Consider the following 13,670-nt stretch of genomic DNA (forward strand, 5'->3'; position numbering starts at 1 on the left):
ACAGTATACCCCTTTGTCCACACATCTTCACTTGGAAATGTTCACTGCATTGAGTCATTGGTCTGGTTTGAGGTCTCCGGCTCCTGTTACATCAATATTGGATCCTCATGGGACTCCACCCAGTTATCCTGTTGTTTCCTGCAGCATGGAAGTCCTGCAGCTTTGGGACAGCAGGACTGGCCCATTCACGTACCCCAAAAGTTCACAGATAATGTAGATTTTGGGGTGGGCCTACTCAAAGCCATGAATCTGGGCTTGGGTGGCAGCTGAGCTGGTCACCCCGATGTTTCTCTCTCACCTGCACCACCAAGGCAAGCTCTCCAGCACTGCTCTGGTTAGGCCACCATCGGCAGAAGGCAGATTCAGCTCTCCCGCACCTATGCCTCCAAAGCCAGTTCCACTGTGCTGTCCAGTTAAGGCATGAGGCCCTCTCCCCTGCTCTTATAACCTCAGGCTGGTTCACCTGAGCCCCCCTCCATCAGGGCCGCCTCTACTCTGCTGATCAGGTAAGGTGCAGTGTTCTTCCGTGAAACCTGCTGGGCTGTTTTTCTTACAATCTGTTCCCAGCCTGTGTCTTTGTGTTGAGAGAAACAGGGTCTATTCTTTCTGGGAGCCCTAGGACTCTGCTGCCGGGGGCCTTGTATTTGAGGGCCCCCAGTGCTCTTAAGTCTTTAGAATTTCACTGGAGTGGGCCAGACTTCCAGTTCCCTCTCCCATCCCCTCTCTTTTTTTTGGGGGGGGGGTCACAGCACAGTACTTCCATCTTCTTTTGTTCCTTCTGTATTCTCTCTGAGGCTTATTTTGTCTAAAAGTTTTTGTTTGATGAAACTCATCTTAAAATGTGCTTCTTAGGGGCCTGAACCAATTTGACAGCAGCCAATTTCTGGGAGGTTAAGAAGGGAGCTTCTCTCCTGCTCGCTAATAACCATGCCTCTATTTACACTTATGCAGGCATTTATCATGGTCCTTCCAAGCCTCCACTCTCCATGGTTATATGTTTCCACTGAGTTTCCTGGAAACAAAACAAAACACAATGCCATAGGTGCCTACATCAGCTGCCCCTTGTTGGAGGAGTCCCAGCTCGCTGTTTCCAGGAATCAGACCAGAGCAGGCGACCTGGTCCACGTGCACCATGACCTTCCGCACACTAAAGCTCTGCACCCTTTGCTTTCTGGGTCACACAATAAGAAGAACATACTACAGCATGTCTCATGTCTTTTCTGAATGTCTAAGGTAAACTCTGATGTCAGACTGACTGACATTTAGTTTTGCAAAGGACCAGGAAGTGTCAGGGCTTAAAGCACAATGTTTAAGGCCCTTGTAGGTTAAAATCTTCTAGAAATTTCAGAAAAGTTTGTTCTTTTGTGTGTCCATATTATCTGACCATATCCCTATTCCTGTAATGTACTCTGTTGTCTCTTTTGAAATGATGACTTTTTTTTAGCAAGAACTTGATCGGTCAATTGTACACTTTGTTTGCTGATTGGTCTACAGGCCACTCAGTCAGCTGTGCTAGTAATTTCTATTTTTTTCTTTAAGTCCTCCTCATGTAAGTACTGTTATACAGAATTCAAAGCAGAGCTACAGATGCTACATGGAAAAGAAATAATGGGGAAGTATCACTCTTAGTGCTTGCAGTGTATAAATAGATGCAATTTCGATTTCTATGCCATACATCACGAGCTTTCACTTGAGATCCATGAATGACCTGGTGCCTAATGTAATATACACAAAAGTGTATTTGTGTAGTCATGTGCTACATGGGTTAAAAATATCTTCTAACGTCAGCTAAATTATTTGACCTTCAAACTCTATACTTAGGGAAAATGGCTTAGATTTGCACAGGAGAGACTCATATTATAATTGCTGCATCTTAGGGCTATAACGAATTAACGAGAAAAATCTGTAGAATACGCTAAAAATGTCAGACTGTAGACAGTATGATACTGTTCTACCACTATCATCATATCATCACCATCAATCAGCATTACCGGGTGGCCAGGACAGTGTTACAAATCTCATCTGCTGCCGGAACTGCTCGTGTGCTGAAAAGCCACAATGAACAGCAGAAACCAGCTGCCTCATTCTTTTAGTAGGAAAACTCTTTTCTGTTTCCTGCTTGCTTGCTTGCTTTTTCTTTCTTGCTTCTTTCTTTCCCTTCCTTCCTTCCTTCCTTCCTTCCTTCCTTCCTTTCTTTCTTTTTTCTTTCTTTCTTTTTCTTCCTTCAAACTTAAATGAAATGGGTTCTTAAAATAACTTAGAATGAATAGAAAAAGATATTCCAGGTTGACAACAGTAAGGGCTGAGAGTGCTGATGGAGCAATAGTCTTTACAGGAATGGAGAAAAAAAAAAAAAAAAAAAGAACACACAGTCCTCAGATTCCAAGGTCAGGAGATCAAGGTGAGTTCCGGAGGCAACTCTTGGGAACTTCTGAGGTACGGCAAGCAGACAAAGCTGTGGCCAGCCTGTAACAGCAGCTTCCTATGTGCACTATGTCCCAGAGTGCCTCTTCATTTACTGGTAGTTCCCGGCCTTAATTCCACTTACTTTTGCAACCCTGTGTTACTTACTTTTCTGTTGCTGTGATAAAACACCATGGCCAAAAGTAACTTATAGAAGAAAGACTTTATTTGGGCTTATGGTTCCAGAGACATGAGTGGACAAATGGCAGGCTGTAGTTTAAAAAAGAATGGTTTCAGAAGACCACCCTGCTTCCATCCTGCCGCCCTGTTTTTTTTTTTTTTTTTTTTTAATAAAATGATTTATTATTTATTCCATTAAGAGGTTGAATTGGTTTTCCTATCCTGGGATTCTGAATGTGCCATGACTATGGTGGGACATCCAAGGTAAGATCATGACAGGTGGGTGGGGCTACTTCTACCTGCTTTTCTGAGGCAGAATGATCTATCATCCAAAACTACGAGGTGAGGATGTCCCAAATCCAACAGGGACATCTGCCTTCAGGGGAACTACGGTCTTCAGTCTGAGGTTCAGCTGGTATCTACTAACATGGCAACACTAGAAGGAACCAGAAAGAAAGTCCCAGTGACCTGCGGTGATGCCAACTCAGCTGAAAGGACATGCAGCAGAGCAGGTTATGGAATGCCACATAAAGCCGGGTGTGTGATAAAACGAAAAATGAAGGTTATAAAACCACCAAGACCAGGAGATGTTTGCTGCACAGCGATTTATTAAAAGTTTAATACTTTGCAACCACTTTCTTTTAAAAACATATTCAGTTATTTTAAAATTTCATATGAGGATATATTATATACTAAGCATACCCTCCCTCCACCCCTCATGACAGCTAACAATTTGCTTTCACCTACCAAGACCAGCAGTACATCTTCACTGTTTCATCTCAAGGGTATATTAGCTGCCCATCCCTGTGTCATAACTTAGCTCAAAGGGATCTTAATCATCTGTCTCTTTCACAAAATATCACACTGGTCTACTTTATGGATGACATTGCTAATTGGATCATGTGAGCAGAGGTAACAACCATTGTGGACTTTCTGGTAAAGGATATACCATGCCAAATGATGGAAATAAAAACAGTCAAAAGTCAAAGGTCTTCTACATCACAGAAATACCTAGGAGTCCACTGCTGTGGGGCATGAAGAGATATTCCTTCTAAGGAGAAGAATAAATTATTGCTCCTGGTCTCTTCACTACCGAGAAAGAAACATAGTGCTTAGTGGGTCTAGTTGAACTTTGGAGACAGATCATTCCCTTTTTGAGCGTGTTACTCCAGTCCAAATACCAAGTGATTTAGAAAGCTAGTAGTTCTATGTTGGGCCTGAAACAGAAGGCTCTTAAACAGGACCATGCTGCTGTGTAAGCTACTCTATCATTTGGACCACATGATCCAACAGACCCAATGGTACTTGAGGTGTCAGTGGCAGATAGGGATGTTGTCTGGAGATTTTTGAAGGCCACTAAAGATGAGGACACCCTTGTGATTTTGGAGCAAGGCTCTACCATCATCTGCAGACAACCATTGTTCCTTCAAAAGACAGCTCTTGGGATGCTTGGCCTTACTGGAAACTATGCATTGGACAACGGCCCAACACATTGCTATGTAATCTGAGCTGTCCACCATGAGCTGGGTATTATCTTGTCCACCAAGCCTTAACATCGGACATGCACAGCAGTAATCCAGTCATCAAATGGAAGTGATATGTACATGATCCTGAGGACACAAGCAAATCACATGAAGAAGTTGCCCAACTGCTCATGGTTTCTACTCTTAGTCTGAGCACCAGCTATGGCAGCTTTCCTCAGGATGCTCGTGGCAGGTTGACTACATTGGGCCATTTCTTCCAGGAAAAGGACAATGCTTTGTTTATAATGGATGGATACTGAATAAGTAGCTATGACATTGCCTTTACGTCACGTGAGGCTTCCTCCAAAACTACGGCAGGTGGAAGTCCACCATCATGGTGTTGCTCACAGCGTTGCTTCTGACAAAGGGATTTACTTTATAGCCACAGAATCCACTTATCTTACCATGTTCCCATCATACTGAAGCACCAGGCCTGATAGAAAGATGCAATGTTGCTTTGAAGACACAGTTATAGTGACCGTTAGGTGGGAATATCCTGGAGGCTGGGGCACCCTGCTTGCTCTTGCCTTGCTAGCACACCCATTCCACCACTGGCATCATAACCTACCTTGGGGATTCCAGCATACACTGAAGACCGGAAAGACATCCAGCCTCATGGACTGAGCAACTACTGGATTCTTGAACTTTCTGTTCATAGCCAGCCATCATTAGATTAGCTGGACTGCAGCCTGTAAGTCATTCTAATAAATTTCTTCATATATATATATATATATATATATATATATATATACACACACACACATATATATTCATTCTATAACTTATATTTTCACTTCTTGTCTTTCAGGATTGATTTTCACATCAAAGTCATTATATCCTCTTAATTGATCTTGGAAATGCTCCTTTTCTAGTCCCTAAAAGTGTCTGTGAAAGTTTTAAATAATTTGTTCTTTAATATTTGATTAATTTAAAAAGTGAGTTTAAAAAGCAACAAGGAGTTAGAATTCTCTTTCTTTTTTCTTCTTGAAAGAGATTTTTGTCTCCTGGTAGTTTTAACGAGCACGGTTCTATTTTGATTTTCCAATGTAAATACATTTTTTTACTATGTGTTTTGTGTCTGTGTATGGAGGAAGGAGGACAACCTGTAGGATTCTGTTCTCTCCGTCGACCGTGTTGGGTCCCGGAGATTGAACTCAGGTTGTCAGGATTAACGGAAAGCATCTTCACCCTCTGAGCCATCTCAATGGGCCCAGATATTTCTTTAATCTTTTAAAGAAAATTGCTTATATCTCCCAAGCTTTTCAGATTCTGAATACACAAGGTTCACTGTAATTATGTTCCTTCTCTCCAGCTCTCTTCTTTCCTTCCCTGATGAGACTTGCGTTTTGTCCATTGAAGGAAGCTAGGTACCAGCTAAAAGTTTTCGTTTTCGTCCTTTATTTTCCTCGCCCCTTTTACATACACTTCTGCTGTGTTTTCTCCACTTATTTTTTTCATAGACTTCAGCCTCGCCCCGCCTCCAGCGACTAGGCTCCGCCTCCAGCGACTAGGCCCGCCCCCGAGGAGGCCTCGCCCCCGAGGAAACGGAAGTAGGCTTCCGGAAGCCGGAAACGGGCGGGCACGGTTGAAGCGAAGTCGCTGTAAGCTGCGGCTGAGGGCGGGTTGTAGCCTACGATGGCGGAGAAGTTTGACCACCTGGAGGAGCACCTGGAGAAGTTCGTGGAGAACATTCGGCAGCTCGGCATCATCGTCAGCGACTTCCAGCCTAGCAGCCAGGCGGGGCTCAGCCAGAAGCTGTGAGTGGCGGCCGGGCGGGAGCGGGGCTTCGCTGCGGAGCCCCTGCCCTCTGGCTTGGGGACCCCACTAAGGCCCATTGGTGTTCATGCCTGGGCCCCGCAGTGTAGGCAGGCTCCGTACTGACTGGACTCCACAGGGGAGACAGCTTCTGTCCTGACCCCCCCCAGAGGAAGCCTGTTCCACCCTGACTCCACTGGGGAGCAGGATCCTCCCTGACTCCACTGAGAAGGAGACTCCGTCCTGACTGCACGGGGTTGGGTATCTGTAGCTCCATCCTGACCCCATAGGGCCTGGCACAACTCTGGCCCCTACAGGTCAGGCTGTGACTACACGGATCCTACTAGGGGAGGTAGGCACCATCCTCACCCTACTCCCCCCCAACGGGGCAGGCCGGCTCCACTCCTAACTTAACAAGGAACATGCATCTTTGGGGGGGTCCAGAGCCACCTCCTGCATAGGCCTGACTGTGGAAGAAGGCCACAGAGGGTTGATTTCTTGCCAGTATCTTGTGCTGGCCATGCAACCTGGCTTTGGAATGGTGGGACAGGGTTACACAGATGTTCAGAAGGTCTTATAGGGAACCCTTTCTGGGCCTTGGGACAGCTAGGTATTCTAGAGTGGGACTGGAGGGAGCTGAGGTTTAACCCTGTAGGGGTGGGTTTCTTCCTTGAAGACTGGGTGCTGTACTCCAGCCGCTCCATGCAGCCTAGCCCGAAATCCGATTCAGTGACCTGTTCCCAGAAAGCTTTGCTCTGTCTCCACCTCCTTCCTGAGTTTAGAAGGAAATGTTAAGTATCTGAGAGAGTTTTGTAAGTTGAGAGGTGTTCCCAGAATCCTGTGACAACTTAGGGTCAGGAGTGAGCAACACAGGTCAAGCCTGTTAAGATTGTCGGGGGTCTCAATGCCCTCCGATCCTAGCCCCTGCAGCTGTAGTGGGTTTTGTGCTCTTGAGGGGAGAGTTATAACTTGAGGGCACAGGTCAAGCATGCAGGTAGTCAGGGTTCATCTAGAAAGCTGAGAGGAAAGGGAGCACACCCTCAGCTGAGACATACTCAGTCCAGCAGAAAGGCAAGGCCTACCTCTAGTGTCTGGATATGAAAGTCTATTTTCCCTGTCCCCTTCTGTAGCCCCCTTCCTCCAGGGGTGGGGTCTGTTTCTGGAAGGGGAGATTGCCCTAGGAGCCATCCTTACCCACAGTTCAGTCTTTTAAAGCTGGCTGCAAGGATGTGTATAAGCTGAGGTGTTTAGTAGGGTAGAGGGCAGTGGCATCTTGCTGTCCTCAAGGAGGGCTTTGTGGGATGGGAACAGGCTGGAGCATTGTCTAGACCAGAGCCTGCTAAGACCACCTTTGTTGTTTTTCCCAGTCCCCATCTTTCTCTTACCTAGTTGGTATGCCTCTCTCATACCCAGCTGCCACCTTAGTTATCTGCCCTGGTGTCCCTGACCCAGCCATCTTAACCCTCACGACTTGAAGCTCAGTGATCAGTGCCAAGCTGGGGCTCTGCCTGCACTGTTGTTTGAACTAATTACTCTGCCTTTCCCCAGGAACTTCCTTGTTACGGGCTTACAGGACATTGACAAGTGCAGACAGCAGCTGCATGATATCACAGTGCCTCTAGAAGTTTTTGAGTAAGTATCACTACGATCACTATGACCTGGTTAGCTGTGAGTGTCAGGAGCCGGGGAGGGAGGCACGGCCCAGGTGCCAGTCTTCAAGGGTGACAATGGGCTGGTGGGGTTAACAAAAGGGTGTCACTCCAGGGTTGTGTTGTTGAAAATGGTGTCACTTGAAAATGAGAAATTAAAAGCTTGTTAAATATATAAAACAGGTGTCTGAGTTAATGGAGAAAAGCCAAAGGAAAACCTCATAATTCCTTAAGTAAAGAGCTGTAGCTGGGTGTGATGTTATAGACCCTTGATCCCAGCACTTGTAAGGCAGAGGCAGGCGGATCTCTGAGTTTGAGGCCAGCCTGATATATAGAGAGTTCCAGGATAGCCAGGAATAGACAGAGAAACCCTGTCTTAGAAAACAAAAACAAACGAGTTGTGAACTGTCATACAAAATACAAAAATAGACACACAAAATATCTGGAGAAATAACTTTGTCTGGTCTTTGAGGAGCTTCCTGTGGTGAACTGTGCCGGGGAGGAGGTTGCTCCTCTGTTGGGAGGAAGGAGATCTCAGTCCAGATGGCTGAGGGGGACGTGATTCTATAGAATGTCCTGTAGACCAGCCACACCAGAGGCTGGAAGGACAGTGCCCTGCAAACTCCGAGGAGCAGGTGGCTTTAGCTTATTCACAGACAGGCTGTGAACACAACGTGGGAGCAATCTCCAGGTTCCCATGACCTTGCCAGCACAGTTTGATGGCCACACAGACTTTCCAGAGCAAGATAAGATAAACTCTCAGTACTTCAGCCAGTGCTCAGCGTTGTCCAACTACGGAGGTCGGAGGCAGCTTTTGAGTCTTAGAAAGCATAACCTCCCCTCGCTGTTGAGGAGCCGATTGTTTACTTAACACGTGAATGATAAGCTTTTCATGTTCTTTTGTTTGAGATGTTTGTTTAGAAGTAACCAGAATTTGCTGCTTTCATTACATTATTAAAAAAAAAATACAGAAATGCAGGCAAATGGTGGGAACTAGAAAAGATCAACCTGAGTGAGGTATCCCAGAAGCAGAAAGACACATATGGGATATACTCACTTATAAGTGGGTACTAGACATATAGGATAAACATACTAAAATCTGTACACCTAAAGAAGCTAAGCAAGAAGGAGAACTGTGGGTAAGATCATCAATCCTCACTCAGAAAGACAAACAGGATAGGCATTGGAAGAGAGAGAAAACAGAACAGGACAGGAGCCTACCACAGAGGGCCTCTGCAAGACTATGCAGCAGGGTAATGAAGCATATGCTCACACTCATAGTCAAACTTTGGGCAAAGTGCAGGGAATCTTATGAAAGAAGGGGAAGATGGAAAGACCTAGAGAGGATGGGAGCTTCACAAGGAGAATAACAGAACCAAAAAAAACTGGGCCTAGGAGTCTTTCCTGAGACAGATATTGCACGCAAGGACCATGCATGGAGATAACCTAGAATCCCTGCACAGATGTAGCGCATGGCAGCTCAGTGTCCAAGTGAGTTCCATAGTAAGGGAAATAGGGACTGTCTCTGACATAAACTCAGTGACTGGCTCTTTGATCACCTCCCCCTGAGGGAGGGAGCAGCCTTACCAGGCCACAGAGGAAGACAATGCAGCCAGTCCTGATGAGACCCGATAGACTAGGGTCAGATGGAAGGGGAAGAAGACCTCCCCTATCAGTGGACTTGGAGAAGGACATAGGAGGAGAAGAGGGAAGGTAGGTGGGATTGGGAGGGGTAAAGGGAGGGGGCTACAGCTGCCACAAAGTGAATAAACTGTAAATAATAATAAGTAAATTTTAAAAATACATAGAAATGATATGGAAAGTCTAGAGATCTAGGTATTTTTGTTATTTATCAGAAAGGGCAATGCATATTAGCCTGAAGTGATTTAGATATTTTTCTTCTTCTCTGGGTTTGTTTTCTTTTATAATTGAACTTGCTGTGATGGTGGTCTTTTTCTATAAGGAATAATTAATACAGCTGAATGATACAGGTTTACCCAGTACACAGAAATATGCAGATAGTCAGTCCTTGGTAAAATCTGGATGTCGTGGGCAGTGGGGTTCGTGACATTGGGATATGATATCATTTTGACAGTGTCAAGAGATAGTTTTGTATTTTTGTGAAACACTGGAGAGAAACACCCTATTGTATTAGGTCACTAGAGTGTGTAAAATAAGGCAGTATGTTGACAATACCTTTTTCCACCAAGTGGACACTGTGTGTCCTGCCGATGGCTCCCCTGCTCCTCCTTTTTGGGTTCCCTTCACAGCATGTCTTGAGCAGTCAGGCTGGCCTGAAGTAGATGCCACATCTGAGCTGTGCTCGTTACAGGTCTGAGGGCCTGCATTGCATGTAATGTCAAGAGCTTCTTTATCATGCAGGCTGTTGGAGAATCTAAAGGTATTGTGTGTATGTGTGTTTTCTTTTTCTTTTCACATAAATGCATTTTGAACTGTAAGTGCTGAACAGATGTAAAGGAATATGGCTTGTGATACTGTCTGGGTTTCATAAGTGATCATTACTTGATTTCATGAGCTGCTAGAAGAAATAGAAGGAGATGCTTGGAGAAAGTCAATAATTTAAATGCACCTGGTTCCTGGACTGTGTCCTGTGAAGGTGTATCTACTCTCATTCTTTTTCTCTATCTCTCCCTCTTCTTCCCCCATCTCTCTCCTTACCCTCCCTTCCCTCCCCCCCTCCCTTCCATCCCTTCCATCTCTTCCTTCGTTCCCTCCCTCCCTCCCTCCCCTCCCTTCCCTCTTCTTCCTTTTTTTTGTCCTAGTTCCTAGAGAACTAAGGTTAGGTGAGTCTGCCATGTGTTAACTGAAATGTTCTTGTTTCCAGATACATTGATCAAGGTCGAAATCCCCAGCTTTACACCAAAGAGTGCCTAGAGAGGGCTCTAGCTAAAAACGAGCAAGTTAAGGGGAAGATTGACACAATGAAGGTAAGACAGAAAGGCTTTTCCTTACTCCTCTTTCCACTGTGACACTGGCACAGAGAACTTGGCCTCTGTGCCTGAAAGAGGTTTAGGGAGCTAAATTTGACCGTGAACTGCAGCTTTCTTACTTTTGTCTGAAATATGGTTCAGACCATGCGTGCTTTTCTCTGGACCTTACTGGCTTCCGTTGGTGTGCACTGTGTGGCTGCAGTGATAGCACTGTGTGTCCTTGTATGTCTCGGACTTCTGCTAGCCACCAGGCCCTGTTCTGTGTTCTGTCTCCTTGGTCTAGAATTCATGTTCCTTTTGCATGGCGAGCCTCTTAGCTCAGCAGGCTTTGCTTCCTCTGAGAGCCTAGCCAGGCCTTCTGTAAAGTTTCTTTCCCCAGGGTGCTCTCCACACACTGTCTATTCTGCCTGCTAGCTAAACTCCAGCATCACATGCTCTGCCCTGTGCTGCCCATACTTGCCTGATGTCAGCCTGGCACATGCGTGCTGGTTGTGTCTGCTCTGTGTAGGCCAGCCCAGAGAGCCTGGTGCTTTAGGTGCTTTAGGAGGAGTGAGTAAGGAGCTTCGTCAGATCACATGCCACACACGTGGGGTTGGTCTAGTTAACACCAAGCCCATATATCATCTCCTGTCAGCTTGGGCTGAGAAATTCCTGCTTTCTACCCAGTAGAAAGCCCCTTTCTGGACACAGTAACCGTCCCCTGGGCTGAGGCTTCTGGTTCCAGTGGTGTCTTAGACGACTTGGGCTATGCTGGAGTGTGTTGCCCACTGATGGCTGCCTGTGTGGTTAATCTTCCCTGTATACCAGTGGCACTCAACTGAGGTCTGCGACAGTCTCAAGGCACCCAGTGGGCACCAGTCACACGTGTGAAGTTTTTCATTGTTGCAGTGAAGTAGCATGTGTCTTCCTGATATGTTCCCTGAGACCCCTAAAAGTAGAGACTTTGGGTGCAGGCTACTTGCCACCTTTTCAGACTAAGATGAAACATGTGAGGGCATAAGTGGCTTCAGAAGCAGGGAATGCTTTTCCAGGGCTTGGGGAAGCAAAGCTGTTGACACATACGACATGTGTAAGATCAGGGAATGCATTGGGGAACCTTAGGAGATGTTTGCACACTTGACCCCATGAGTCATTGCATTAGTGAGCACTGCTTAAGGTTCTGGTGTGAGTGCTACCTTTAGAAGTCATCTCTGCTGTGGTGGAGCACCTGCTTGGAGGTGCTCACTTCTTTTCCTCCTAAGGCAGAAAGACAGCATCATCTTAAAGGTCTAGTCCCCTTGCAGAGAGTTGGTGTCCCTGAAACACAGTTGAGTGCATTCTTGTAGTTGACTCTCTAGCTGTTAGGCTTGTGGAAGACAAGTGACCACATCTCTTTGGGTGGCTCAGTGGGATACTGGGCTCCAGGGAGGGCATGTGTTGTTTGTAACCTGGATTTTTTTGACATAGCTATTTTTATTTGTAGAAATTTAAAAGCCTGCTTATTCAGGAACTCTCTAAAGTGTTTCCAGAAGACATGGCCAAGTACAGGAGCATTCGGGGAGAAGATCACCCACCTTCCTAAGTGTGTGAAGATCCCCACATTTTTACAGTTGCCGGGACTGATCCAGTGAGAAGCTGTGCCTGCCAATGCTGCCTTCCAACCACATGAACTGGCCTTGTCCCTACCTCCCTTTTCCATCATTTGACCTTGTGGGACTTGGGCTGGAAGAGGAGAGCTGTACCTAGCCGTCCCTGCAGCTCTTAGACCTCCTTTCTCTAGGGAAAGCAGGCAGAAGGACAGCCTTGCTGACATGTGAAATGTGCTCGGGATTCTACTTGACAGTTTCTTTTTATGTACTCTACGTTCTGTTACACTACCCATAAGAGAAAACTTGGTTTTATATTTTGCATTTTTAGATGTTCTGGTAAGAACATAATTGTTTTCATGGGTTTCAACTAGACATAATAAAGTGTCAAGTTTTACATGCCTCATTCCATGTTATTATTTCTGTGACATTCTTGAAAGGTAGGACAGCATATCTTGTCAACAGAAAACTTAATTTCCTTAAGTGTTGGGATAGTCATAAAATGGTGTTTTCAGGCATGTAGGTAGAAAAGCTACATGCATCTGAACTCCCTTTCCTGCAGCCTCTGTTACAAGCATGTGTTGGAAGCTGCTGCAGAACAGTGCTTCTTGCCTGCAGTGTGGACGGGCCATGGGGAGTCTGATTCTCACCTGTAGTGTGTGGGTGGGCTGCAGGGAGTCTGCTACAGGTTCTGCTTTGTTTCAGTGGATTTGTGGTCTGGGAGGGCATCAGAATATACATCTGAGACTGGATGCTTTTTAAAGATGGACTGGGAGCCTGCTGTTTCGTTTGCCTGTTCCTAGTGATGTTGCTTAGGGGGAGGGATATGTGACAAGATAGCATATAGAAGCTAAGGTCTGTTTTTGCACAGTTGTGAAGACTGGAGTCTGATAACCTTGTAAAGGACATGGATATCTTTGTTATAGTCATAATAGCAAGAGCAGTTATTTGAATGCCTATCAACAGTGGTTTAAATTGTGTATTTGGTGGAGCGTGGTGGTCAGAAAACGCCCGTGCACTGATATAGGAAGATGGCCAGGGTGTATCATGTAATCAGTGTGCACTTGTTCAGGAAACATTATCTGGGGCCTTTAGTCATCTGCCCACTGTTGGGAGGTTGCTTTTGCTCTCCTCCCACCCCCCTGCCACTGAGATGTTGGAGCTCTCTGTGCTGGCTTCCTCAGGGCAGCTGTTATACCCCTGCATTGCCAGGCTTGTCTCTCTCATGGTTCCATCTCAGGCCAAGGTTCCAGGTTGTCTCTGTAGTTCACCCAAGTGTGTCCTAGCCTTGTATTAACCAATTTGCTTTTTATTTCCACACAACTACTTCTCAGGAGCTTGCGCACAATTCCATGTGCATTTGCGCCAGACTCCAGTGTAAAGACACATTAGCCCACCTCAGACCATAGGCCAGCTGTAGTCATAGTGCCTCATAGTCTCAAAATGTTCAGCGGTGCCTTCATTCCCAGCTTGCTTCTCTATCTGTGCCATCATGGTAGTTCCCGGGGTTACCAGCCTACAGGTTTCCTTAATAACATGGATTATCATATTATCTAGTAGTGTATTCAACTGTGCCTTGGTGTCCTATGGACCCTAAAGATGCCTGTGTCCTCATTCTCTGTAGCTATTTTTATTTGTCTTACC

The 13,670-nt window shown here is 45.8% G+C and overlaps 1 protein-coding gene across 1 annotated transcript; it reads left to right on the forward strand.

Annotated features, from left to right (window-relative positions):
- Window positions 1–5,674: 5,674 nt before the first annotated feature.
- On the forward strand, window positions 5,675–12,432 carry Med10 (mediator complex subunit 10). Its single transcript, XM_055597908.1, has 4 exons — window positions 5,675–5,863; window positions 7,410–7,493; window positions 10,356–10,458; window positions 11,924–12,432. Exons 1-4 carry the CDS (start codon window positions 5,742–5,744, stop codon window positions 12,020–12,022), a joined length of 408 nt encoding a protein of 135 aa, XP_055453883.1. The 5' UTR covers window positions 5,675–5,741; the 3' UTR covers window positions 12,023–12,432.
- Window positions 12,433–13,670: the final 1,238 nt, after the last annotated feature.

Source organism: Psammomys obesus, unplaced genomic scaffold, assembly GCF_907164565.1.
Source record: "Psammomys obesus unplaced genomic scaffold, mPsaObe1.curated_primary_1811, whole genome shotgun sequence".
NCBI lineage: Eukaryota > Metazoa > Chordata > Mammalia > Rodentia > Muridae > Psammomys > Psammomys obesus.

Coding starts and splice junctions, on each gene's coding strand:
- Med10 (XM_055597908.1), top strand. CDS start 5,742: ATGGCGGAGAAGTTTGACCACCTGGAGGAGCACCTGGAGAAGTTCGTG. Junction 7,494..10,355: donor GTGCCTCTAGAAGTTTTTGA/GTAAGTATCACT, acceptor TCTTGTTTCCAG/ATACATTGATCAAGGTCGAA. Junction 10,459..11,923: donor GGAAGATTGACACAATGAAG/GTAAGACAGAAA, acceptor TTTTATTTGTAG/AAATTTAAAAGCCTGCTTAT.